Source organism: Pelodiscus sinensis, chromosome 7 (assembly GCF_049634645.1).
Source record: "Pelodiscus sinensis isolate JC-2024 chromosome 7, ASM4963464v1, whole genome shotgun sequence".
NCBI classification, from domain to species: Eukaryota; Metazoa; Chordata; order Testudines; family Trionychidae; genus Pelodiscus; species Pelodiscus sinensis.
Genome location: NC_134717.1, coordinates 28068631 through 28094831, shown reverse-complemented (window position 1 = coordinate 28094831; position 26201 = coordinate 28068631). Strand labels below are relative to the sequence as shown.

The window sequence follows — 26201 nt, the reverse complement described above, 5'->3', positions numbered from 1 at the left end:
GAATCCTGCGTTAAATACTCATGGATACTGCTTCTAATGTGTTACTTTGGTTGTCTTGGCAACAAAGTCCATCAGTTGATGTACTGAGTAGATTTAATACAGTATTTTAAAATATTCTAGTTTTTCCTCAAAAGACAAAGCAGTTGATTGCCATTGAAAAAGGATCATTTCTCAAACATTGTCTTTTTTAAATTAAGTGTTACGTGGGTTTAGGCAGAGGAAGGGAGGAGAACTGATATAATATGTTGAGATGGAGTCTTATTGTTCTTCATTATTTGTTCAGCAATCTTACTGATCAAGTGGCTTAGCCATTTTTTTTTATTTCAGAGTTGGCGAAGAATAATCATTCTGTCATGAACTGAGTTACAGTGTGTCAAGTTTCTTTGGGGGAGGGCAAAAGGGGCAGAGAGACTTTTTTCAGCCTACCCTTATTGCAGTGGAAGCCCTTAAAACAAAAAGTTGAAAAGAAGTGCCCTCTCAGCTTTATAATGTGTCTACTGACAGTGAAGGTTTGTTCACTTGAAGTCAAAGAGTAAATCATTCATCTTCTGTTTCTTTTCTTCTTCATCCCACACTTTGTTGTATCAATTCTGTAGATGAGCCTTTCAGTCTGAGACACCTGTCAATTTTAGTTTTTTAAAAATGGGCCAGTTTTTTGGTCTAATATGCATTACCTTGCATCTCCAAAAACAGCTTTTGTCAATAGTGTATATGGAGTTTTCAATCAATCGTTCTTTTCCTTTTGTAGTTCTATGAATGAAGTGGTGCATACGTCTCCTACGATAGGCAGCAATGTAGAAGAGATAGTGGTTAATAACACACGATTTCTAATGTGGGATATTGGAGGGCAAGAGTCTCTTCGATCTTCATGGAATACTTATTATACAAACACAGAGGTAAGAGTTTATTGCCTTTTGGAATATATGCTCTTGTAGGGAATTAAAATAACATCTTTATTAATAATCCAACAGAGAATTTGGTTAACTAGCATTTATATATTACTCCATTTCAAATATTATTATAGCACTTGTAGACTTCTGGATGCTTGAATTTCAATTTGTGTCATCAGTGGGCTGTTACAGTTATTACCTACATATCCTGAAAGCTACATATTTAGTACATACATAAAAACATATATAATTAGAAAAATTCATAAATTAACCATCAAAGAAGTAAGAACTTTTCCACATAATGCACTCCTTTAAAAAATGAGACTGAAACGTATGTGAAAATTCTTCTTATGCATGTCAGAGACAACCTTAATCAGGCACAAAACCTATGCTTAACTCTTCCAACACATATATCAACAATATTCATGCATCTTTAACTAAGAAAGTACATATCTGGTGATATCAGAAATCCTGTATAGTTTTGCTGCAGTGTCAAGGTTGTCAGTTCCTCCCAACATGTTTTCCTTCAGCATTCAATGTTCTGTACTCTGCCCTTGGACTAAATAATGAAGAGAATTAGATTCTGAAAAAATGATTTAATCATCTTAAAAACTATATACATTGAACCTCTCTAGTTTGGCAGTCTGTGGTCTGGCATGATTTTAATTGGCCAAATATCCACTTATCATGGATGTGGTCAAGTTTCCTGCAGTCCCATAAAGTTTGTTTATACCCACTATTCCTGGCTCTCAGAGTTCTGTGCTGTTGTTTAGCTCTAATTTATCCCTAAATGTCTTCTAAGAGCCCAGTATGCAGTGGAAGTATTGGTAGTGCTGCTAGACAATATAGACTTCCTGAGGCAAATTCAGGGCCTGAGGGTGCCAGACTAGAGCGGTTCAGCCTGTAACCATTTATCCATTCCCACGTGATTTAGATGTGTTGGTAACTCTAGGTTTCCTGTCTTCCTATTGCATGCTTTTATTTGACATGGGGGTTGTGGAGTACAGTATATATGTTTGAACGTAGCACATGCCATCCACTTTCCTTTTTTAAAATAATTGCTAGCCTTTCGTTACATGTTTTAACCTACAAAGTAGCAGGACAAGTGGGTGAAGGGATATGGTGAGTTAGTTATACTATTTTTTGTAAGAATATATTATATTGAAGTCAATGGGAATTGGGTGCCTCTGTGCTACTGAAAATCTCCTAAAATTGTAGTTTATTTAAGGATGAATTCCTGACCTCACTGAAGCTGTTGGGGTTACAATTTCACTCTAAATGCCTACAAAAATATGAAATAATTGTTCAGTTAAAATGGGTAAAAGTGAAATCCAAAGCCATAATAACAAAGCCTATCAACTGTAGAAAAAGACAATGTAAAGTGGATTTTAAAATAATCAGGAATTTAGCGTGCCAAATTTATTTGTATACCAACTTAAACAGAAATTGCAAATATTATATTATATGAATTATCAATAACCCAGTGATTTCTGGGCAGAACTGTGATATTCATATGAGGGAGGAAGTTAATTCTTTGCTATGATCCAGGGTGTAATTTAATAAACATGTTTAAGAGTATACACACTATATATTTATTTACTGATCATTTTTATGTTTTACAGTTTGTCATTGTTGTTGTGGACAGCACAGACAGAGAGAGAATTTCTGTAACTAAAGAAGAACTTTATAAAATGTTAGCACATGAGGTGAGTTGTGTCTTTTTTTTTACAAATTTTAAACTTCTAAATATTCACTAGTCTTTCACAAATGAATAGCATGTAAATGTATTATTTACCTTACGTGACTGGCTGTGTATAAATATATTTACAAAAAGCAGTAAGTCTGAGTCTTCTCTTTTCTCTCATTTCCCTACTACAAAATAACATTTATAAAAACCTTTTTTACTAAGGCAAAGTTACAATGAAACATGAATATGTTACATAGTACGTTGATTATTCAGGATCTAGTTAATATTCAAAGAATCTAGCCAAAGTTCCTGGCTTACTTATGGAGGGAGCCCTCCTCCTCTGAAAACACTCAAAAGAGTGGTAAGATTTTTTTTTTTAAAATACTTATCCTCTCTTTAGCCCTTCTTGTGTGTGTACATTGTAATACTTAATTCTTTCTGCTGACGATAAAAATAAATTAGTCATTCTGTTTGAAATGTGGATTCTCTGCCAAAGCACTAAGTTTCTCTAGGAAGCTGGTATTTTGTCATAGATGAATCTTTCCTGATTTCTTCCCAAAACTATTTAACTCCTGGATGCAACTGTGAGATGTGCAAGTATGTTTCCCTTTCCCTGCAGCCCCCTCTAATGGAGCACTTCCCTACTAGCAAAAATATGACAGATCTTAACTGGAGTCAGATGTATATTGTATAACGATTTTCTTTTAATGACACAAAATGAAGATGTATCTCCACTTTCCTATATAGAAACCCACTCTTGCAGATCAAGTTCTCTGTTCAAATCCTGCTTTGAACCATCTTCTTAAATTCCTGACACTGAGGCGCTTTCTCTTAATTACTTTCAATAATAATCAGGAATTTATCACTAGGAAATATGAGTGATTATTTGTTGTGGATAAGAGCTGAGATTACTCAAACTTAGTCAGCTGTTCCTTCATACTGTTGTAATTGTACTAAGAGATGCATAATAATGTAAATAGTTTTTAAAGTCATACATTTCATTGAGAAATCTAGATATAGGATGCTTTATCTAGACCCAGGATCAGCAACATTTTCAAACCAAAGAACCAAACTACATCAAAATTCAGAACAAGTAGTCAACGAAGAGCCGTATAAGAAAGTCATGCAAATGGACAGAAAATGTACAACTTAATATTTTGAAAATTGACATAATGATAATAGCAGAAATGAAACATTGTACTCACAGATTTTATTTAATGGGACTTCTGCTACTGCATCTTTTCGCACATTTATTTGACGTTTACATCATAACTGGTCAAATCAAGCTTTATGCACACATTCAGACTGTCTTCTGTCAATCTTATGCCCGGTGGCTGGGGATGCGGGAGTGCAGGAGTCTAGGTTGGGGTGTATGAGGAGCTTAGGGCACAAGGCTGGGATGTGTGGGGGTGCAGGAGTGTTACGGCAGGGGACTCAGGATGTGGGAGTGCAGGAGTTTGGAGATGTGAGGGTATGAAGGGCTCAGGGCAGGGGGTTCAGGTGTATGATGGACTCAGGGTTCGGGATTGTGGGGAGTGCAGGAGTTTTATGATAGTGTGGCCAGATAGGTAGGGTCTGGGATCCAATTGGGGACTTGTTGGCCGAGCTTCATGTTTAAATAAAGTAAAATATTATGTCTAACACAAAAGATTTCAACATTGTCTTTATTTATGGCAGGGGTTGGGAACCTATTTTGGATGCCAACTATCCCACAGAGAATTCAGTCGGGAACAACACAAGTGAGAAGCAAAAAACCAAAAAAAACCCACCCTTCAAAAACCTCTAACGCTCACCAGTGTGGCCCCCAAATGAGTCACTTCACTTCCCTGGCACTCCAGTTCTATGGGAGTGGGAGAGCAGGGAGGATTGAGGTTCAAATTAACTTTTCTGGGATTTCCAGGGTTAGGGGATTTTGGAAGACTCCCCTGGGATCTGGGGTGAGGCCAAAAGTGAGGGGTCCAGTGTGTGGAACAGAACAGCCAATGAGTGGGATAAGGATTAGGGTGCAGGAGCAGGGGGCTGGTGGGTTTTTGGCCATGGGGGGAGGTGGAAAGAGGAGACTGGGGATGCAAGGTCTTTGGCTTTTTTTCTACCCTCGTTGGGGAGGGTCTGAGGCTCTTCCTCTCCCCCCTCCCTCCGTCCCACCCCAGGCCTCGCCCCAGAATGAGAATGAATATTGAAGCCCAAAAAAGACAATTAAATAATGTATATGTGATAATTGACTAATGGAGAACACAGTGTATATATCTCTACAGTGAAACCACAGAAGAAAGCTTTGGTAAAGAAGACAGATTAGACCGATTATAGTATTTGAGTGAGAATACCACAAATGATTCAGATGCATCTTGCAAACCAGCTTTTTCTTTTTAGATCATGGAAAATACCCATGTTGAAGTGGAGATCTCAAGTATAAATAAGTAATGCTTTTATAAGAAAGATATTGTAGTTAATATTTTAGTTAGCACCGTATATACTCAAACATAAGCCCATTTGTTCATAAGTTGACACCCCCCCTCGCAGGTTACAGAAAAAAAGTTTAAAAAGTCGATGACCCATTTACAAGCCTACTCTGTATCGGCAGTTTACAAACTTCTGGTCCCAGCACATCATCATAAGCCCCTGGCACATGGGGACATTTTGTTTACTTTAAATATCTGCCTGCTCCCAGAATCTGTGATTTGCTGTTTCTGGCCAACAGAAGTGTTGGGAAGTGGCAACCAGCATATCCCTCAGCCTGTGCTGCTTCCCACACTTCCCATTGCCTGGGAACAGCGAACAGCTGCCAATGGGAGCTATGAGACTCCATGTGTGCAGCCAGCACATCTCCCAGACTCTGCAAGCAAGCAAATCTCCCAGTATGCCAGTGGTTTTCGCTAACAGGCTGAGAGCTAAAGTTTGCTGACCCCATTGTAATCTCAGTTCAGGACTTGCTTCTTTTAAAAAAAAAATATGCCACGATTTTATTTTTATTTAAATTGTGTCCTTGTGAAATTTGACCCTCCCATTTCACAAAATGCTGGACCTTACAAGACAATCCAAAAAATACAATGAATGGTAGTACTATAGCACTGGTGTCAGTCTGCTACTGAGTAATTTGATCTCTTCACGCATGTTGACCACTGGACCTTGTCAGTCTCTAGGCAATCTGAAAATAAAATGTGCAGAATTGGTAAAATCTTTAATAAAATTTAAATAGCCTGTTATCACCTCAGACATGCCAATCTGCATGGCTTTCTTTGAAATAAAAATGAAAATTATAATTTGACAGTGATAAAGCATGTGATATTCCTCTAAAGTTCTACAAAATCTATAAATTATTTTCTAAGGTTTTCATATTAGAAGTTAAAATGAACAACGAAATCAAAAGAAAACAGTCTGCTTACGATACCACATTTAAACTTAAAATTGTTGAATATGCAGAAGGAACAATTTGTGCTGCTGCTCGTGAATTCTGCATCCATGAGAGGCAGGTAACAGAATGGCAAAAAAAATAAAGCAAACCTAAAAGACATGCCAAGAAGCAAGGAAAAAATGTCCAACAAGGTGCACTTCATTTCCTGGGCTGGAGAAAAATCTCAATGATTGGGTTGTTGAATGCTGACAAAATGGGTACCTTATCACTAGAACTGGAATTGGTCTGCATGCTTGCAAATGTCAAAAGACAACAAATACACATCAGAAAAGCCATCCATGTTTGTTGCATCAGTCGGTTGGTATACTTGCTTCATGAACTATCTAGTCTCTGTCTTCTGCAGCAAACAAAGCATGAAAGCTGACGAGATCTTGAAGAAAAAATTGAATCTTTCCCAAAGGTTTATTGTAAAACATCGAAAGGAATATGCATTTAAGATGTCACAAATATGAAATATGGATGAAACACCGATGACAATTGATCTCCCAAGCAACAGAACAGTAACGGGTGTTGGTGAAAAAGCAGTTTTAATTAAAACCACTGCCCATGAAAAAATGCATTTTACAGCGGTTTTATCGTGTTTGGCTATTGAATCAAAGCTCCGCCATATTATTATTTTCAAAAGAAAAACCTTGCCTAAAAGCCTGAAATTTCACCTGCGCGCATGTGAAAAAGTATAGCTCGATGGATGAATGTAGGACTACTGAATGGCTAGAAAAAGTGTGGACTAAGAGACCAGGAACACGTCTCAAGAAAGCTTCTATGCTTGTTTGGGATGTATTCAGGGTGTACAGGACAGATGAAGTAAAACATATGACCAAAAAAATGAAAACTACATTGATTGTAATACCTGGAGGCTTAACTTTTGTTCTACAACTGCTTGATGTCTGCCTAAACAAACCCTTTAAGAGCTTCAGAGGGGTAGCCAGGTTAGTCTGTAACTGGAAAAACTTAAAAAACGACTAGTATAGCAACACCTTAAAGACTAACAAAACATGTAGATGGTATCATGAGCTTTCATGGGCACAACCCACTTCTTCAGATGAATGGATTTAATAAATGTCCAGTTCCAAAATAAATAAAATAAATTTTGGAACTGGACCTTTATTAACTCAATTCATCTGAAGAAGTGGGTTGTGCCTATGAAAGCTCATGATACCATCTACTTTTCTGGTTATTCTTTAAGGTGCTGCTATACTATTTGTTGTTTTTTAAATTAAACCCTTTAAGAACAAGCTATATAAAATGTGGTGTGACTGGATATGCTCAGTATGACAAAGTTGACAAAAGGTAGGAATCTTATGAAGCCAAAAATCAATCTGGTTGCCTACTGGGTCAAGGATGCATGAGAGTCTATTAGAAAATGCTGTACCATCAACGGACATGAGGGGTCAGAAGACAGAACCATATTTGCTGATGACACAGTGAAGGCTGATAAGGAATCTTGAGTCCGAGGACAACACTGCTGATGTCTATGATGACAATGCAGGAACAGCTATGACTGAAGCTGAATTTAATGAACTGTTTGGTGAATTGGAGACTGATTTTAAAGTCTGAAAAATCCTTCAAACTCTGAAAAAGTTCATTAGAATGATATGAGACATTAAAACATGGACTGAGAATGTCACATACCTTCAAAATTAGTAATTGCAACAGGTTTTTTTTTTTTTTGTAGATTGTATTAAAATAAATCTACTAAAACTTGTGTGTTTCTCCTGACGCCAACTTTTAAAATATAGCAGAGACTGCAACATGGTGAGTTCCCAGTCTAGCAGGGCAAACTGTTGTTGTGCTGGGATGTTTGTGTACTTGGACCATCTGCAGGCATGGAGCCTCTCAGCTCTCATTGGCTGCCGTTTATAATTCTCAGCCAATCAGAGCTGAAGGAAGCAGCTCAGGCCAACAGACATGCTGGCTGCCACTTCCTGCTGTTCTTGTTGACCCAGAATGGCAAACGGCAGCCACTGGGAGCTGAGGGGCTTTGTGCCTGCAGACACTCTCCAGGTACATAAAATGCCCCAGTGTGCCATCAGGTTGCCCTGCGGGGCTGGGAACTGAAGTTTGCCGATGGCCCTCTCCCCCGCTAGTGGGGAAAAATGTGACACACAATGACCCAATCATAAGCTGACCCCTGCTCTTTACAGCATGAGTTTTTGCTAAAAAAAATGGCTTATGATAGAGTATATATGGTGAGTCAGTTGTATGACTCTAGGTATTTAAAAGCCCAGTATTTATGCCTGCCATTAGAAAGAACTGGGTTTGTTTAGTTGGGAAAAGAGAAGACTGAGAATATCAGCTTTCAGGTACCTAAAAGGATATTACAAGGAGGAGGGAGGAAAATTGTTCTCCTTAACGTCTGATAATAGACAAGAAGCAATGGGCTTAAATTGTAGCAAGGGAGGTTTAGGTTGGACATTAGGCAAAACTTTCTGTCATAGTGGTTAAACACTGGAAAAAATTGCATAGGGAGGTTTTGGAATATCCATCATTGGAGATATTTAAGAGCAGGTTAGAAAGACATCTGTCAGGGATGAGCAATGGTGCTTGGCCTTACTGTGAAGGCAGGGGACTGGACTTCCATGATCTCTCAAGGTCCCTTTCAATTCTAGTTTTCTGTGCTTACATTAATTTCATTTAGTTGAACATTTTTGGTAGGAAACAATTCGCAATTAGATTAACAATTTATAAATGCCAGTCATAATTATAAAGACACTTTGTTCACTGATGGTTAGTACAGATGTTAATGGTTAACTGGTGGAGGCTGGAACAGCCCCCTACCCACCATGGACAGGGGGCTGTTCCAGCCCTGCAGGGGTGCACTGTGGGCAGAGGCACTCTAGCACAGCTGAAGCAGCCTCTGCCTGTGGTGGGGGTCTGCTCCAGCTCACCCACAGCTGTAGGAGTGCCCCCTGGCTGCCATTTTTATTGATGATAGCTATATATGACCATATTTTGTCCTCTGTTATTTATAAGAATTTCTTCAGGAGAAGGGAACATTGTTATATTACTGCCTGTAAAGAAAAGAGCAGAAGGTTTGGAGCTAGAGATTCCTGAATACTAATCCTGCCACTGAGTCATGTTTAGCCTTAGTCAAGCTGTTTCACTTCTGTCTCATCAACCTTAGGGAATCATAGGAGATTACACATCAATATTAAAAAATACACAAATACTAGTGTTATAAGTTTCATCATTCCCACTTTACAGCTGGAGAGAGTGGAGTTAATTGCTTGGGGATCACATATAGGTTATAAGTATCAGGAATATACTGACTTTGAAGTAGAGTTATAAACACCTCTGGAATGAAGATTGTTCAGAACTCTGAAATGTTCATAATTCTGAACAAAATCTTATGGTGGTTCTAAGTTTACAACTTGAACATTGACTTAATACAGCTTTGAAACTTCACTGCAGAAGAAAAATGCTGCTTAATTTAATTTAATTTTAAACCGAACAAATATGGAAACTGTTTCTTTGCCTGGTGCAAAGTCTGTAGTTTCTGTTTAACAGCACTGTATGGTGTGTGTGCATTGTGGTTTTGTTGTTTGTTTGGGGAGGTTTTTTTGGTCTCTGCTGCCTGATTGCAAACTTTTGGTTTCAAATGAGTTGTGTGGCTGACTCTGAGATTCAACTTTACTGCTACCTGCATCTTATATACAGCTGCTAATTAAATGCAGGGCTTGCTTAATGGAATACTGTCAATTTGATTTTGTTGTAAATTAATAAATTAAAATATATACTTTCTGATGTAGCACTCCTTGGATAGTATGTCATGTCTTTAAAAAAATCCATAAACTCTTAATGTTAGCAGAATAAACTTTGTTTAGAACTTTTAGCTCTCCTTTCTGTCCATATATTCTGCTTATTAGTAACAGCAGGAGGTGAAACAGATCAAAAACCTTCTTTTAGGGCTTAAAGAAGGCTGTGTACTGTGATACTCCTTACCAGAGGATGTGATGAAGACTAGGACTTTAATAGGGTTCAAAAAAGAACTAGATAGCCATTGATGGATATAATCTCCATGAATCTATTAGCCAGGATGGGCAAGAATGGTATCCCTAGCCTCTGTTTGTATGGAAATGAATGACAGGAGAAGGATCATGTGAGGATTACCTATTGTGTTCCTTCTCTCTGGGGCATCTGGTATTGGCCGCTGTCGGCAGACAGATTACTGAGCTAGATGGACCTTTGGTCTGACCCACTATGGCCGTTCTTACATTCTTATGTTTTCTCTAACCATGAATGTTTTTTAAAAACTTGAATCTTTGCCATTTTCCATCAAAGGAGGATACCAAAAAAAGTCTCTAATATTATGTATTAATCTTAGAGACAACATTTTTTTTGGTATCCTCCTTTGATGGAAAATGTAATACAGATGTTTTTAATATCTTTAGACTTTGATATTAATGTTGTGTTACATGTTGGGGTCACTAGTTCATATTGATCAGCATTTACCTGTTGTGTGATAGGCTAATGTAGAGTACTAGGCCATGATTCCTCATCGTGTAGCAGATTGGCAAACAGCTGCGCCTGCATGAGGCTCTGCAGTGATGTAGCACTCTGACCTCACAGTATACAATGCAGGAGGGCAACCTTAGTTTCTACTAAGGATATGTAGTTATTTAAGGTTGGGCATAATTGAGGTTCCGTTACTTGCTTTTTCTTATAAGTAGTTTCAATTTGATGCATTGAAAATTCTATTTTAAATCAGATTTTATATATAGGGTTTTAGGTTTACTAAATGTAAAACTGGCATTAATGAGGCGTACTAAGATGAAATACAGCCATATAAAAATGCAGAACTATGTACAAAGTAACCAGGTGGTACAGTGCAGGCCAAGCGGAAAATCAGCAATATGGTATTTTTATAATGTCCATTGTTAGAGGCGAGGAGAAAACATTTAATCCAAAAAACTGTATATATTATATAGGTGATCATGGTATTCTATAGACATGTCTAAGAGCAAACAAGAGAAGATCTCCCTTTAACTTGGACTTCCATTTGTAATCCACAAACGAGATTTTAGAATTTAACTAAGACAAAATAATCTGTCATCTTTGGCCTGTAGGGATGTAAGTAAGTAGTCAACTACCCAATAAGTGTACACTTATTGGGTAGTTGAGTTGACTACTCACATTTTCCCCCCTTTGCTGCCTCTGTGTCAGAGGCAGCAACGGGTGGGGAAGCAGGAGTTGGTCTCTATGGTGCCATCTGCCCCCATCCTCGCTGCTGCAGCAGCAGCATGGGGGAGGACAGGCAGAAGGTGGTGCTACTGGCTGGGCAGGCAGCTTGGCTCATACTAGGACCAAACCCCACTGCAGCTCTGCAAATTAAAACACAGTAGGAGCTGATCAGCCTCTCTTCTTACCCCACCCCCCCGGCTCCTACTGCATTTTAAATTGCAAAGCTGCAGTGGGGTTTAGTCCAGTTTGGACCTGGACCTGGTGCAAGCAGGGACTGAGCTGGCGTGCCTGCCCACCCAGCTCCTACTGCCTTTTAAATGCAGAGCTCGGGCAGCTTCGCATATAAAAGGCAGCAGGAGTTGAGCGGACAGCTAGCCAGACTCGTGACGGGTTTGGGACCAAACCTTGCTGTGGCTCTGCAATTTAAAATGCAGTAGGAGCCAGAGAGCAGACTTCTGATACAGAGCCAGCAGTGTGGAGATTGGGAGGTGATCAAGGGGTTCCCCAGGCTCATTGGTTAACTGTACATGGTTACATTTTCATATCCCTAAGTAATATCTGTTTGCAGTGCTGTTGTAGCTGTGTTGGTTCCAGGATATTAGAGGAACAAGGTAGGTGAAGCAATAGCTTTTATTACGCCAATATTTTGTTGGTGAGACGGACAAGCTTTCAGCTTTTCACAAAGCTCTTTTTCAGGTCTGGAAAGATACATATAGTGTTACTAGGGATATAAGCGAGTAGTTGACTACTCACATTCCCTCCTCCCCACTGCCTCTGTACCAGACGCAGCAAGCGGGGTGGGGACAAGAGCCAGTACAGTGGGGAGCCCTCTTTCCCCTGCTGTGGCTCTGCATTTTAAAGTCCCAGACCCAGTGCGAGCTGGTATTGAGCTGGTCTTGTTCAATTCCAGCTCACAGTGAGTCTGGATCCCCTATCTGGGGGTGTGAAGGGTGGTCCCAGCGGGGAGCTGGAACACCTGCGGATGGGTTGCTGGACCCGGGACTGAGCCGGACTTGCTTAGTCCTGGCTCATGCCGGGTTGGGGGCTTACCCCCGCTGCAGCTCTGCGGTTTAAATGTAGTAGAAGTTGTGCTGCATGGTGCTCAGTCCAGGGGGTAGCTTCTGGACTGGGCGCGTTCCCTTATCAACTAATCATGTAGTCAGTACAAATTGTATCAACTGCACGATTAGCTAATTATCTGCCTCTTAACATTGTGTCACAGCTAAATACAAGGTGGAACAGATTATTTACCATAAGTAGTTAACACATACCTATTATTATGGGAGAGTTGGATGCTGCTTTGAGTTGGTGAGTGTGTGTAGGACAGTGGGTATCAATTCGTTTCAGTCCACGGACCACCAAGCCAATCAAAAATGTTTGTGGACCACCTCCTTTTTGAGACATGATAAAAAAGAGCAGACAACGAACATTTTGGTTTGAAATTTATTTCTTACTAACAGATTTTTGGAATTCGTCTCGTATCTTCCGTAAATGATCGAGAATTTGTGTCTGAATGGCTTCCTTTTCCCCGAGCATGGCATCCAAATATGGAAATTTGAACCAAATTATTGCCTTCGACTCTTATGATCCGGAGTTACAATTTGTCAAGAAAAGCCTTGATGATGCTTTGGTGAGAGAATAGATTTGCACCTTTCCCTTGCAGCTGAAGATTCAGTTTGTTCAAGATTCCAAAAATATTGACAAGATATGCAAGTTCTAAATTTGACTGCGTCAGCACATTTCGGAATTCCTCTTTCCCTTGAGCCTGGAGAAATAAATCCAACTCCTCTCTCAATTGAAAAACTCTGTTGAGTATGTTCCCTGCTGACAACTACCATACAAAAATGTAGAACAGCAACACATCAAAGTCGGAACCCATGTCCAGGTAAAAATCTTTTGAACAGCCTGGTGTTCGGAGTCGATGATTTGATGTGATTCACCACTTTCACCAACCCTTTGAAAACGGTGTTCAGTTGATTAGGGAAATGTTTTTGACGCCAAAGCTTCCCTACGAATGAAGCAATGAACTTCAGTTACCATTGGAGCGTGCTGTTTCACCAGCATTTGGAAGCCCGATCTTGAGCCCAGCATGGCAGGTGCACCATCAATGGTGACACCCACAAGATTTACCCAATCCAGACCATGTACTTCAAAGAAATTGTTAACAATTTCCATCACATCCTGAGCCTTTGTGGTGGTATCAAGAGTCTTACAAAAAAGAAACTCATCTTTGAAGTCTCCCTCAACCATGTATCGTGCGAACACCAATAGCTGAGAGCACAATGTGATGTTGGTCGATTCATCCAATTGTATGGCAAACAATGGAGACCTCTTTATTTCATCCACAACTTGTTCACTGATGTTCTGTGATATCTCATTTATCCGTTTCGATACTGTGTCGTTAAGAGACAGCTATATCATTCAGCTTCCTTGCTGCTTCCTCGTCAAGAAAGGCTGCACCATCTCTTTCGCACAAGGGAGCACAAGTTGCTCTACAATGGTGTGAGGCTTCTTGGCCTGTGCAACTTTGTATGCCACAATGTAGGAAGCGTGCACTGCATTGCTTGTCTTATTGTAGAATGCACTAGTAGAGTTGAGGCGCTGCCATTTCAGACCTGATAACCGTTGCTCAAAATAATCTTTATCCTTTTGCAACAAGTTGGGGTGACACTTTTCGAGATGGATTTTCAGCTTAGTCATTCTTAGTCATTTCATTGAGTCATTCCCCAAGACTTTGAAACAAATAACACATTGTGGCAAATCTACGCCTTCTTTTTCTTTACAAGTGAAGCCGAATTTGATGTAGTCCCCTGAATACAGGCAGTCCCCGGGTTACGTACAAGATAGGGACTGTAGGTTTGTTCTTAAGTTGAATCTGTATGTAAGTCGGAACTGGCGTCCAGATTCAGCCGCTGCTGAAACTGATCAGTTTCAGCAGCGGCTGAATCTGGACGCCAGTTCCGACTTACATACAGATTCAACTTAAGAACCCCAGGCATCCCCAAGTCAGCTGCTGCTGAAACTGATCAGCGGCTGATTCCAGGAAGCCCGGGACAGGGTTCCTGTAGTCAGCCACTGGTCAGTTTCAGCAGCGGCTGACTTGGGGATGCCTGGGGCAGAGCAGCTGGGGTGCTGCTGGGTTGGTCCAGTAGCGCCGCCGCTCCTCGGCGCTACTGGACCAACCCAGCAGCACCCAAGCTGCTCTGCCCCAGGCGTCCTGATTCAGCCGCTGCTGAAACTGACCAGCAGTGGCTGAATCAGGACGCCTGGGGCAGAGCAGCTGGGGTGCTGCCGGGTTGGTCCAGTAGCACCCAGAGCGGCACTACAGGACCAACCAGCAGCGCCCCAGCTGCTGTACCACAGGCGTCTGGAGCAATGCCGCGGAGCACGGGAGCAGCGGGACAGCCCAGACGCGCCGTGGCTGTCCTGCTGCCCTCGGACACCGCGGCTTTGCTCTGCTTTGCTCCCCGTCCCCCTGGTCTGCAGACTAGGAGGACGGGGAGCAAAGCAGAGCAGAGCAAAGCGGCTGAACACGCGGGCAGCGGACAGCCCAGACACGCGTCTGGGCTGTCCGCTGCCCGCGTGCTCCGCCGCTTTGCTTCCTCTCCCTGGTCTACTGGAGACCAGGGAGAGGGCCCGTTCGTAACTGCGGATCCGACATAAGTCGGATCCGCGTAACTCGGGGACTGCCTGTACTTGCGCTTGACATTTTTTCCTGTCGTTGCCATTATAAACAAACTACACCACACCTGTAAAACAGGACATGTAACACAGGACGAATGAAACAGCAATCGCTCAGCACGACGGCGGCAGCTACACTGATGCTCAGAGCCTCAGACGGAAGTTACTGGCAACACAACGTAGTTGCGTCCTAGGTTATGCAATGAATGATGCGCCGCGTGCTTGTGAATACGGTGTAAAACAGCCTAACAGTGGCACCTGCTCATGCCGTGTGACTTTGGACAATGTTCCTGTGAACCACCGAAAGAGTCACCATAGACCACCAGTTGAGAATCACAGGTTTAGGACTTGCTTAGGATAAATGAAGATGGGAGGTTGTTTGAAGGCCAGAAGAGGGGATTCAGGAAAAAATGTCTTTTAAGATGTGATCTCTGTCTGCTTGGACTGGAAGTTGGGCTTTGAAGCCTCAGGATTGGTGAAGTCTTGAGACCCCAAGTACCAGCCTGAACCCAACTTCAGTGCGCTGTGCACAGCTATTTTCAGAGCATTAGTGCAAACCTTGTTAGCCTTAGTCTGATCCTGGGTGGAAGGCTCTTTCCAAAATGCTGTGTAGATATCTTTGTGTGAAATGCTAGTACAGACTAATGCACCTTGTCCACAAGCCTTAGAATGAATTTGTGTGGATCCACAACATATTTTAGAGGTGGAAAAAAACCTCTATAAACAAAATTGGTAGATGTTTTTATTGCCAATCAATAATTGCTAGACTAGCAGTTACTCTTATATTTTCTAAATTTCGGTTACTCTTGGAAAATATATCACCAGTATTTATTTCTGGATATTGGAACCTTTCAAAATTCTAAGAGCAGAATGTATGTTGGCACTTAAGTGAAAGATACATATGTGAATGTTTTCAATATCATAAACACTTCTAAATTAGAAACCTAATATCATAGAATCATAGAACCATAGAGCTGGAAGAGACCTCAGAAGGTCATCAAATCCAGCCCCCTGCTCTAGGCAAGACCAATCCCAACTAAATCAACCCGGCCAGGGCTTTGTCAAGCCGAGACTTAAACACCTCTAGGGATGGAGACTCCACTACTTCCCTAGATAACCCATTCCAGTGCTTCGCTACCCTTCTAGTGAAATAGTTTTTCCTAATATCCAACCTGGACCTCTCCCACCACAACTTGAGACCATTGCTCCTTGTTCTGCCATCTGTCACTACTGAGAACAGCCTCTCTCCATCCTCTTTGGAACCTCCCTTCAGGAAGTTGAAGGCTGCTATCAAATCCCCCCATACTCTTTGCTTCTGCAGACTAAACAGACCTAACTCCTTCAGCCTCTCCTCATAAGTCATATGCTCCAGCCCCCAATCATTTTGGTTGCCCTCCGCTGTAACCTCTCCAATGCGTCCGCATCCTTTTTGTAGTGGAGGGCCCAGAACGGACACACTACTCCAGATGTGACCTCACCAGAGCCGAATAAAGGGGAATAATGACATCTCTGGATCTGCTGGCAATGCTCCTCTTAATGCAACCTAATATGCCATTAGCCTTCTTGGCTACAAGGGCACACTGTTAACTCGCATCCAGCTTCTCATCCACTGTGACCCCCAGGTCCTTTTCTGCAGAATTACTACTTAACTAGTTGGTCCCCAGCTTATAACATTGCTTGGGACTCTGCACTTGTCCTCGTAGAACCTCATCAGATTTCTTGTGACCCAATCCTCCAATTTGTTTAAGTCACTCTGGACCCTATCTCTGCCCTCAAGCATATCTACCTCTCCCCCTAGCTTAGTGTCATCCGCAAACTTGCTGAGGGTGCAATCCATCCCCTCATCCAGGTCATTAATAAAGATATTGAACAAAACCCGTCCTAGAACCGAACCTTGGGGCTCTCTGCTAGAAACGGACCGCCATCCTGACATCGAGACATTGATCACTACCTGCTGGGCCCGGCCTTCTAGCCAGCTTTCTATCCATCTTACTGTCCATTTATCCAAACCACATTCCCTTAATTCTTGCTGGCAAGAATATTGTGGGAGACTTGCTAAAGCCTTGCTAAAGTCAAGGTATATCACATCCACTGACTTTCCCACGTCCACAGAACCAGTTACCTCATCATAGAAGCTAATCAGATTGGTCAGGCACGATTTTCCCTTTGTGAATCCATGCTGACTATTCCTAATCACTTTCCTCTCTTCCAAGTGCCTCAACATGGATTCCGTAAGGATCCCTTCCATGATTTTTCCAGGAACCTAGGTAAGACTGACTGGTCTATAGTTCCCTGGATCGTCCTTCTTTCCTTTTTTGAAGATGGACACTACATTTGCCTTTTTCCAGTCATCCGGGATTTCTCCTGATCTCCACAACTTTTCAAAGATAATGGCTAAAGGCTCCTCAATTACATTTGCCAACTCCTTTAGTACCCTCAGATGCATTAAGTCCAGACTCATGGATTTGTGTACGTTTAGCTTCTCTAAATAGTTCCTAACCTGTTCTTTACCCACCAATGGCTGTCCATCTTCATCCCATCTTGCGTCACTTAGCGCATTAGTCCGTGAGCCCACCTTGTCCGTGAATACAGAGGCAAAGAAAGCATTGAGTACTTCAGCTTTCCCCACATAATTTGTCACTAGGTTACCTCCTTCATCCAGCAGGGGCCGCATACCCTCTCTGATCACCTTCTTCTTGTTAACATGCCTGTAGAAACCTTTCTTGTTATCCTTCACATCCTTAGCCAGTCGTAATTCCATTTGCGCTTTTGCCTTCCTGATAACCCTCCAGCATTCTTGACCTATACATTTAAACCCCTCCCTGGTTATTTGTCCAAGTTTCCACTTTTTGTAAGCTTCCTTTTTGTGCTTAAGTTCATCAAGGATTTCCCCTGTAAGCCAGTCCGGTCTCCTACCATGTTTGCCTCTCTTGCTACACGTCGGGATGGTTTCTTTCTGTGCCTTCAATAAGCCTTCTTTAAAATACTGCCAGCTGTCCTGGACTCCTTTCCCCTTCATGTTAGCATCCCAGGGGATTCTGCCCATCAGATCTCTGAGGGAGTCAAAATCTGATTTTTTGAAGTCCAGGTTGTGTATTTTACTACTCTCTTTTCTTCCTTTGGTCAGGATCCTGAAAGCTACCATCTCATGATCACTGCTTCCTAGGTTGTCACCCACCTCTACTTCCCCTATTAGTTCCTCCCTGTTTGTGAGCAGAAGGTCAAGCCGCGCATGGCCCCTGGTCAGACCTTTCAGCACTTGTACCAAGAAGTTATCCCCAACATTCTCCAAAAACTTCCTGGATTGCCTGTGTACTGCTGTATTGGTTTCCCAACAGATGTCAGGGTGATTAAAGTCCCCCACGAGAACCAGGGCCTGCGATTTGGAAGCTTCTCTCAGTTGTCCGAAGAAAGCATCATCTACCTCATCCACCTGATTCGGTGGCCTGTAGCAGACACCAACCACAACATCACTGCTGTTGTTTGCTCCTTTAAACTTAACCCATAGACTCTCAACAGGTTTTTCTCCCTTTTTATACTGGAGTTCAGAGCAACTCCTCCTTTTCTCCCCTGCCTGTTCTTCCTGAACAGTCTATACCCTTCCATGACAGTGCTCCAGTCATGCGAGTCATCCCACCAAGTCTCTGTTATCCCAATTAAATCATATTTCTTGGACTGGGCCAGGGCCTCCAGTTCTTCCTGTTTGCTGCCAAGGCTTCTCGCATTAGTGTACAAACACCTCAGGTAACCAGTTGATAGCCCTATCTTCTCCATTCGAATCAGGGGTCCTCCTTTGTTGCTTGTTCCTCTTTGCATTTCTTCCCGGTATCCGACTTTCCCACTCCCCTCAGAGTTTTGGTCATCGTCCCCCGATGAACCTAGTTTAAAGCCCTCCTCACTAGGTTTGCAAGCCTGCCCGCGAAGATGCTCCTTCCTCTCTTCGCTAGGTGGATCCCATCTCTTCCTAACAATCCTTGTGCCCGGAACAGAGTCCCATGGTCAAAGCCCTCTCTGCGACACCACCTGCGCAACCACGCATTTACGTTCTCAATTCAATGATCCCTGCCCAGTCCTTTCCCTTCAACAGGGAGGATAGACGAGAACACCACTTGTGCTACAAATTCTGGGATCCTTCTTCCCAGTGCTACATAATCTGCAGTAACCCGCTCAAGGTCATTCTTGGCTGTATCATTAGCTCCCACGTGGAGAAGCAGGAAGGGATAGCGATCCAAAGGTTTGATCAATTTGTAAGCCTCTCTGTCACATCCTGAGTGCAAGCTCCCAGTAAGCAGCACACCTCTCGAGATTCCAAGTCCGGACGGCAGATGGATGGCTCAGTCCCTCTTAGGAGGGAGTCCCTGACCACCACCACCCGTTGTTTTCTTTTGGGGGTGGTGTCTATGGAACCCCCATTCCTAGGACTATGCATCCCATGCCTTCCAGTAGATGGTGTTCCCTTCTGGTTTCTTCCTTGTGAGGTCCCTTCCAAAGCATTCAGCACTGCAGAGCCTGTGGAGAGAGCCTGAAAGCGATTACTTAGCTCTTAGCATTGGAGGATTCACATGCTCGCCTTTTTCCCCTTCTAGAAGTTACATGCTGCCAGTTCTCTTCCTGGTCCCGTACTGCCCTCTCTGGCTCTTCTACCTGCCGTGCTTGAAGGAGTAAACTCTGCCTTCTGTTGAGGAAGTCTTCATCCTCTCTGATCGAGCGTAGGGTCAACACTTGGGCCTCCAGTCCTCTAATTTTTTCTTCCAAAATGACAACCAGCTTGCACTTAGTGCAGATGAAATCCTCTCTTTCTTCCGGGAGGAAGACAAACATGGCACACTCTGTGCAGGTAACAACAGCAGACCTATCACCATCCATCGCTGCTGTCCTGGAGAAAGGATTTAAAAAGAAAGGCAAGAGAACCTCGCCCTCTTCCCAACTCCCTCTCTAAACTCCCTGTTAGCACTCACCTGTTCGCAAGCTCCTTGGTCGCTTGCCCACTGCCTTATAAAGCCCTGGAGTGCCTGAAAGTCCCTCCCCCTAACAAAGATCAGCCAATCAGCAGAGGCTTCTAGAATTCAAACTTTAATTAGAAGCCAACAGTTTTCACCTGCCAATCATAGCACACACTCCATGAAGGGGAGGGGGAGGGCAAAGGGGAAGTGGAGGGGGAAAAAAAAGCCTCATTCACAAACACGGGAATAAACAAACAAAACCAAAAAAAACCACACACCAACCCTCACTCACAAACACAAGCTCAGCACACAGCAAGAAAGCCCCAATAACAACACACACTTCCCTCAAGAGTCCTGTATCTGCTTCTCCTTTACCTGGAGAACTCCCTCTCTAAACTCCCTGTTAGCACTCACCTTTTCACAGGTGAAATATAATCCTGAAATATCTGTGAAATAGTATTAGAAAAATAATGAAACCTCTAAACATTTTCTGGTCTATTCATCTTTCTCTTTAGGACTTAAAGAAAGCAGGGTTGCTTATTTTTGCTAACAAACAAGATGTTAAAGAGTGCATGACGATAGCTGAAATATCCCAGTTTCTGAAACTAACTTCAGTTAAAGATCACCAGTGGCATATCCAGGCATGTTGTGCTCTGACTGGCGAAGGGTAAGAATTCTTCTTGTGAATACTTTCTGAATAACATTAGTGCATGTATCATGGTATGTGGAGTATCCATATGTTGTTTGATAAACATTGCCTGGCTATGTATTGTGGGATCTGAATCTCAAGGCAAAATTGAAAATACCTTTTAAAACAATTTTTCGTAGGGTCCTGCAACAAATTCAGCAACGTACAGAATCTTTGAGGAGGAAAAAAAAGAGCTGCCCTAGAGACTTAGTATCCCTGGGAAAAACTGACTTGTATTGTTTTACTTTTTAACAAAGGTGTAACTCCTCTTATTAGTCTTTGTTAAAGCACACACCACTGGCAGTTGTGTTGCAGTTTACAATGCAAAGCAAACATGTTTGGGTGATTAGGAGTGCCTGGGGAAACCCTTATTGCAAATGGGAAGGTCAGGGCAGGCTGCAAAAGGGAAAGCAGGTCCTTCCAATAGTGGTGGGTAACACTGAAGGTAACCTTCTCAACCTGTCGCAAACTGTACTTCTGATCCCTCATGCTGCTTTTCAAGAAGCAAACAAGAAATCACAGTTTTCCAGTTCTCTGATTCCCAATCAGCATCTAGGTCCAATGTAGTGAGAAATTATTTTAAAACTCTGCTCACACATACAAGATGTTCTGATCTGAAAGGGCCAGTCACATTACTAGGTCAATATAGATTTGGTTCTTACCCAAAATGCCATGCTGCCAACCAATTTTTTAGTGTCTAAGGCAAGGGTGGGGAGCTTAAGGCCCAGGGGCTAGATGCAGTCCTCGACTTGCCTGGATCTGGCCTCAAGGTCTCATGGCTCCCTCCCCCCAGCATTGGGGAGCCCATGCTGGAACTCCAGTCCCTGCTGCCATCCGCCCAACTGATTTTTCTGTCTGTCAGCGGCCCCTAACTTAAAAAAAGTTCCTCACCCCGTTCTAAGGGTTTATTATAAAGAAAAAAATAAGAGATGTTAAATGGTCAAACAGCCACGTACATACAGCAACTTCAAAGTTCATCAGGTTCTGGCAATGTGGTTGAGTTTGCTGGCTTGCAAGTCTCTCTGGAACACATCCACAGTTTGGATACTCACTCAGTCCTTTTTTCAGAGCTTCATTCATAAAATGTTGACTCCAGAGGTAGGGAGCAGGGATGAAGACAAAATGGAGAAGATGTAACTGCTTTTTATATTCCTTTTGCCATCTGGCTTCTGTTTTCTTTGTACCAAACACAAGATGCCTACCCATGGCCTTGAAAGCCTTAAAGCTTTGTCTGTAGGCATGCCCCTTTATGCCTTGCTGAGTATAAAATGTGTCCCTTGCCTTTTCTCAGTGAATCAGGCAAGCAGGCTACGCAGTCCATTACCAAACTGTCTTTAGGCATCAGAAGGATAGCACACATTTGTAATTCAGACATGCATGTTCATATCCAAAGAAAATATCCTTCAATCAAACTAAGTTCAAATCAAGGATGTTAAGGACTAGTCAACTATTCGATAAGCAAATGCTTATTGGATAGTTGACAAGCTTGTCAACTAGTTGCTCCCCCACCCCTTTGCTGCCTCTGTCAAAGAGGCAGCAGAGGGGAAGGAAGGAGTACTTCAAAGAAGCAGCGCCGCATGGAGCCTGGGGCCAGACCCCAGGCTCAACGCGATGCTGCTGCTTTGATATGCTGCCACGGGAGCCTGGCGTCAGGCTCCTTGCAGCATTTCAAAGTGGCAGCACCGCACAGAGCCTGGGATCAGCGGGGAGTCCCCAGCTGATTCCGGGCTCCATGTGGCACCGCTGCTTTTAAACATCATGGGGAGTCTGACTCCTGGCTCCCACAGCATTTCAAAGTAGCAGCACTGCACAGAGCCCAGTGTCACCAGGGAGTCCCCAGCTGAACCTGGGCTCTACGTGGCGCTTTCACCTTTAAAGGCGGAGACACCTATCAACTAGTTGATTAGTCAATGCAAAATGCATCAACTATTCGATTAGGCAGTTACCTGCAATTTAACGTCCCAAGTTCAAATAGCATTTTTCTTATTTTCTATATCTGTACATTTTTGGTTGTTATTGATGAAAGTAATCCCATTGATTTGTGTATGTATGGTGAAATCAATGTTAGCCAACATTTAGTGATAAAAATCTAATCCAGGGGTCTCAAACTCTAAGCTTGCGGGTCATCCCTGGTGGGAGTAGTTGTGCAGTCTGGCCTGGGAGACCTGGATGGGCAGAGTATGTTTGTTCCTGTTCCCCAAACCCCACTCCTTTCTGCCATCACTTGCACGCCATCCCCTGAGGGACGCAGCCTCGGGAATTACCACGGGGGCTGGTGTTGGGGCAGCTGCTGCAGTCGGGCCCTTCACACTCGCTGCAGCAGCAGGAGCTATAGTGAAGTAGAGTAGGGCTACTCAACACGCAGCCCGCATGCAGCTCTTGGCCCATTTGTTTGTGGCCTGTGGTGTGGTTTGGGTTTATGCGGGGGCTCAACACACGGCCCTCAGGTGGGATCCTTTGGACATGGCCTCCACTGGGAACATGCTCCACAACGGCAAGAATCTTCCAGGCAGGGTGAGCATTGAAAGATGCAAGTGGAAAGGCTGACTGGAACAGACAGGTACAGGTGTCAGCATTTCCAGCCCCCAGGGAGAAGGTGCCGGGAGCGCCAGAGCATTGTGGGAAGTGCTTTCTATTCATGCCTGTCAGTGTGGAAGAAGCTATTTGCATATATATTTGCATGTATATGCAACTACACTTAAATTGCTCCCCTTGGCATGTGCTGTGAGTATCATTGCGGCTCCCTGGGCTTCCAAAGTTGAGTAGCCCTGAAGTACAGCCTGCTTGGTGAGTGCACTTGCTCCACTTTCCTGCAGCACCCATCAGGGAGTGCAGGAGGCATAATCGCTGCTGCTGCCCCATGCCAGGCTCTCCCTTCTCTGGGAATCCCGGTGGTCGCACTCTCAGGGGATGAGAAAGGGAAGGGGCAGGATGTGAGGGATGGGAATAGACAGCCTCTGGCGTGCTGGACTCCCAGGCCGGATTATGCAATGGCTCTGGCGGGGGATGGCCACGCAGGCTGGGAGTTTGATACCCTGATCTAATCCTTTCAAGCCTAAACCATATTGTGAAGGAGTCCTTAATGTAAACTTCTGTTATTTTTACTACTGTGTAGAATGGAATATTATGGTTGCAGGACTTTCACAAACATATGCTGTCTGAAAGTTCTGCTTAAAGTTATCGTGACAATATTTGTGGTCAGTTTTTATGCAAAATACATATTTTATTTTTTTATTTACAGATTGTGCCAAGGACTTGAATGGATGATGTCGAGACTTAAAATCAGATGATTTTTAATTATCTCTTTGCACCGACATTGCATAAAATGCTGTACCAATGGATACCTGGTTTACCTGTGCTTATGGTAACCTGGAAATTAATGGGTTAAGTGTATTTATAATAAAACTGAGTTCAACTTTATTTTCTACATTATCACCACCACTTTGAAAACAGATGAAGATGAACGCTCTAGTTTGTTTTCCCATTAGTTTCCTCAGAAGATAGGTTTAAAAACTGTGGTTGCTTTCTTCTCAAGATAAAGCCACTCAGGACTCTACGTTTGGTGAGTATGAAGTGAGAGGAAGGAATTTTTAACTTTACATTTTGTATTCCAATATAATCCTCCTAGTTGAAGATGTTGGCCTCATTATTCCAGTAAATTAGCAAGCAAATCAGTGGTATAGGTATTAACTTTCTAGTATTTTAAAGACTTATTGAAATGTACTACAGATAAAAAAAAATCCCTCTGTGTACTGTACATATTTGTGCATATTTATACCTTAAATTTAGAGTAACTGAAATCTGTTCAAGAAAAAGTGAATAACACTGAATCTCCATGTACTGAGTACTAATGCTGAGATTGTTGACGTCACAACTGTTTTTCTTTTGTTCTCTGTACTGCTCTAACCATCACCAAATAATTGGTGCACCATTTCTTTATAAAATGAAATCTCTTAAGACTATTGGTTTTTAATCTCTCTCATATGTATGCTCTACAATGGGGATGATCGCAAAAAGGAACAGTGTGTCTGAATGTGGATTTTATACTTTGTTCAATATCGGCAACTAACTGTAAAAATTTGCTAAAAGGTAAAGAATCCAAAAAGGTAGCATCCTCATTTGTTGGATAGATCAGTCTAAAAATACCTGTGTTCTGCTCTGCTTTGTGCCATCACGTTGAATGTTTAAGATATGTAGTCATTTATGATAGATTTCTATCTAGGGGATAAAACTTCAGCATTAATAAAAGGGAAATATGTATTAGTTTTCCTTATGCAAAGAAGTGACCAAAAAGTGTGCTTGATTGTTTGCACCAGAAATCTTACAGGCCAATCTGTTTTGTATTAATATGTTTTCAGAAAAAGAGGATACTGAGTGGTAATAATCCAAAATTGCTGAAGTAGTTACTTATATGTGTGTAAGAAACTGACAGGGGAGAGGGGAGTATACATTATTCCACTGTAACTGATGCTTGATTCTGCTCCTGTAGAAATCCATGTGAAAACTCTAATTGAATTAATAATGCATGTAAATGGTACTTCACACAGAACATGGAAAGAACTATGGGAGTCATGACTATCCTAACCTTCCCATATTGGCAGATGGGAGAAGTGTTGGGGTCCTAATATGTAAATAGTTGTGAACCACTGGTGTGAATTATTTTTGATTCTTCACGAGAATGACACTGGGTGCTGCAAAATGTTTTTGGTACCATAAAATCATAGATAATCCCAGATTTCCTGTCTTATTCTGTACTTGTGTATATTTAAGTAATATTGTAAAAATTAGACAACGTTTAAGGACAAGATCATTTTAAACCTGGCTTAATTTTTAAGATGGTTATGAACTCATCTTTATAAGATGAGGTTGTGAAACACATCCAGTTTCCATTTAATTTCATTTATTTTATTTGTGTACTGTATTGATTAAAATTTTGACATATACTTCATGGGGACAATGAGGACAGTTTCCAAAGTGTGTATTTAATAGTTGAGTTGTCCCAAGTTTGAAATGCAGCTTTCTAATGTAGTCATGACATCCTTTTGTTAATTGTCTCTTAAGTCTTCTGTTATGGCCATTTTAAAAAATTCATTTATTTACACAGAAAACATGTACAGAAGTCATTGTTATTAACTAACTGGTTTATTGCATAATGTATGTTTTAAGGAAAAATAACAATGCAATGACTGTTAGTTTTATCTGCAGTTGTTTTCAAGAAACAAAAATTGAATCCTTGAAACACAGAAAAGAAGAATTCTAGGTTTCTTAGTCTAATAAAAAAATAAAATGCTGGACTTCACCACATTCATAATGTTCATCTTTGGAGTACCATGACTGTTTTTCCTAAATTTTTCATGTTTGAAGTGCTTTATTCTTTTTACCTGAATTTCTGTTGATTTAAGATTTTAATTTTTATAAGCTAAAAGTCACTGTTATTAACAGAATGTGAAATGTAAACCAGTATTCATGGACAATTTAAAAATATTTTCTTGGAATTTGTTGTTCTTATACTGTTTAAGTTTTAAAATATTTGCCTAATAAGTAGCATGGCTTCTGGGAATCTATATGTATTTTTCTAAAAGCATGACTTGCGCCACAAATAGGGTTGGTACCTTGTAATGCATGTGGACTATCTTGCCTCTTCCAGGTTGCAGAGAAACAATCCGTTTCCATTTCTGTCCCATGCAGTAGCTGATCGGACATATAACTTTCTATTTCT

The 26201-nt window shown here is 42.0% G+C and overlaps 1 protein-coding gene across 2 annotated transcripts in view; it reads left to right on the top strand.

The window, feature by feature from the left end:
• Nucleotides 1-25425, top strand: part of ARL5A (ARF like GTPase 5A) — a 35102-nt gene extending 9677 nt beyond the window's left edge. For both annotated transcript variants that reach the window (XM_075933400.1, XM_006125641.4), the window contains exons 3-6: nucleotides 749-896; nucleotides 2513-2596; nucleotides 20310-20461; nucleotides 23724-25425. In XM_075933400.1, coding sequence (XP_075789515.1) covers nucleotides 749-896; nucleotides 2513-2596; nucleotides 20310-20461; nucleotides 23724-23772 — 433 coding nt within the window. In that variant the 3' untranslated portion in view covers nucleotides 23773-25425. The remainder of the gene's footprint in view (nucleotides 1-748; nucleotides 897-2512; nucleotides 2597-20309; nucleotides 20462-23723) is intronic.
• Nucleotides 25426-26201: the final 776 nt, after the last annotated feature.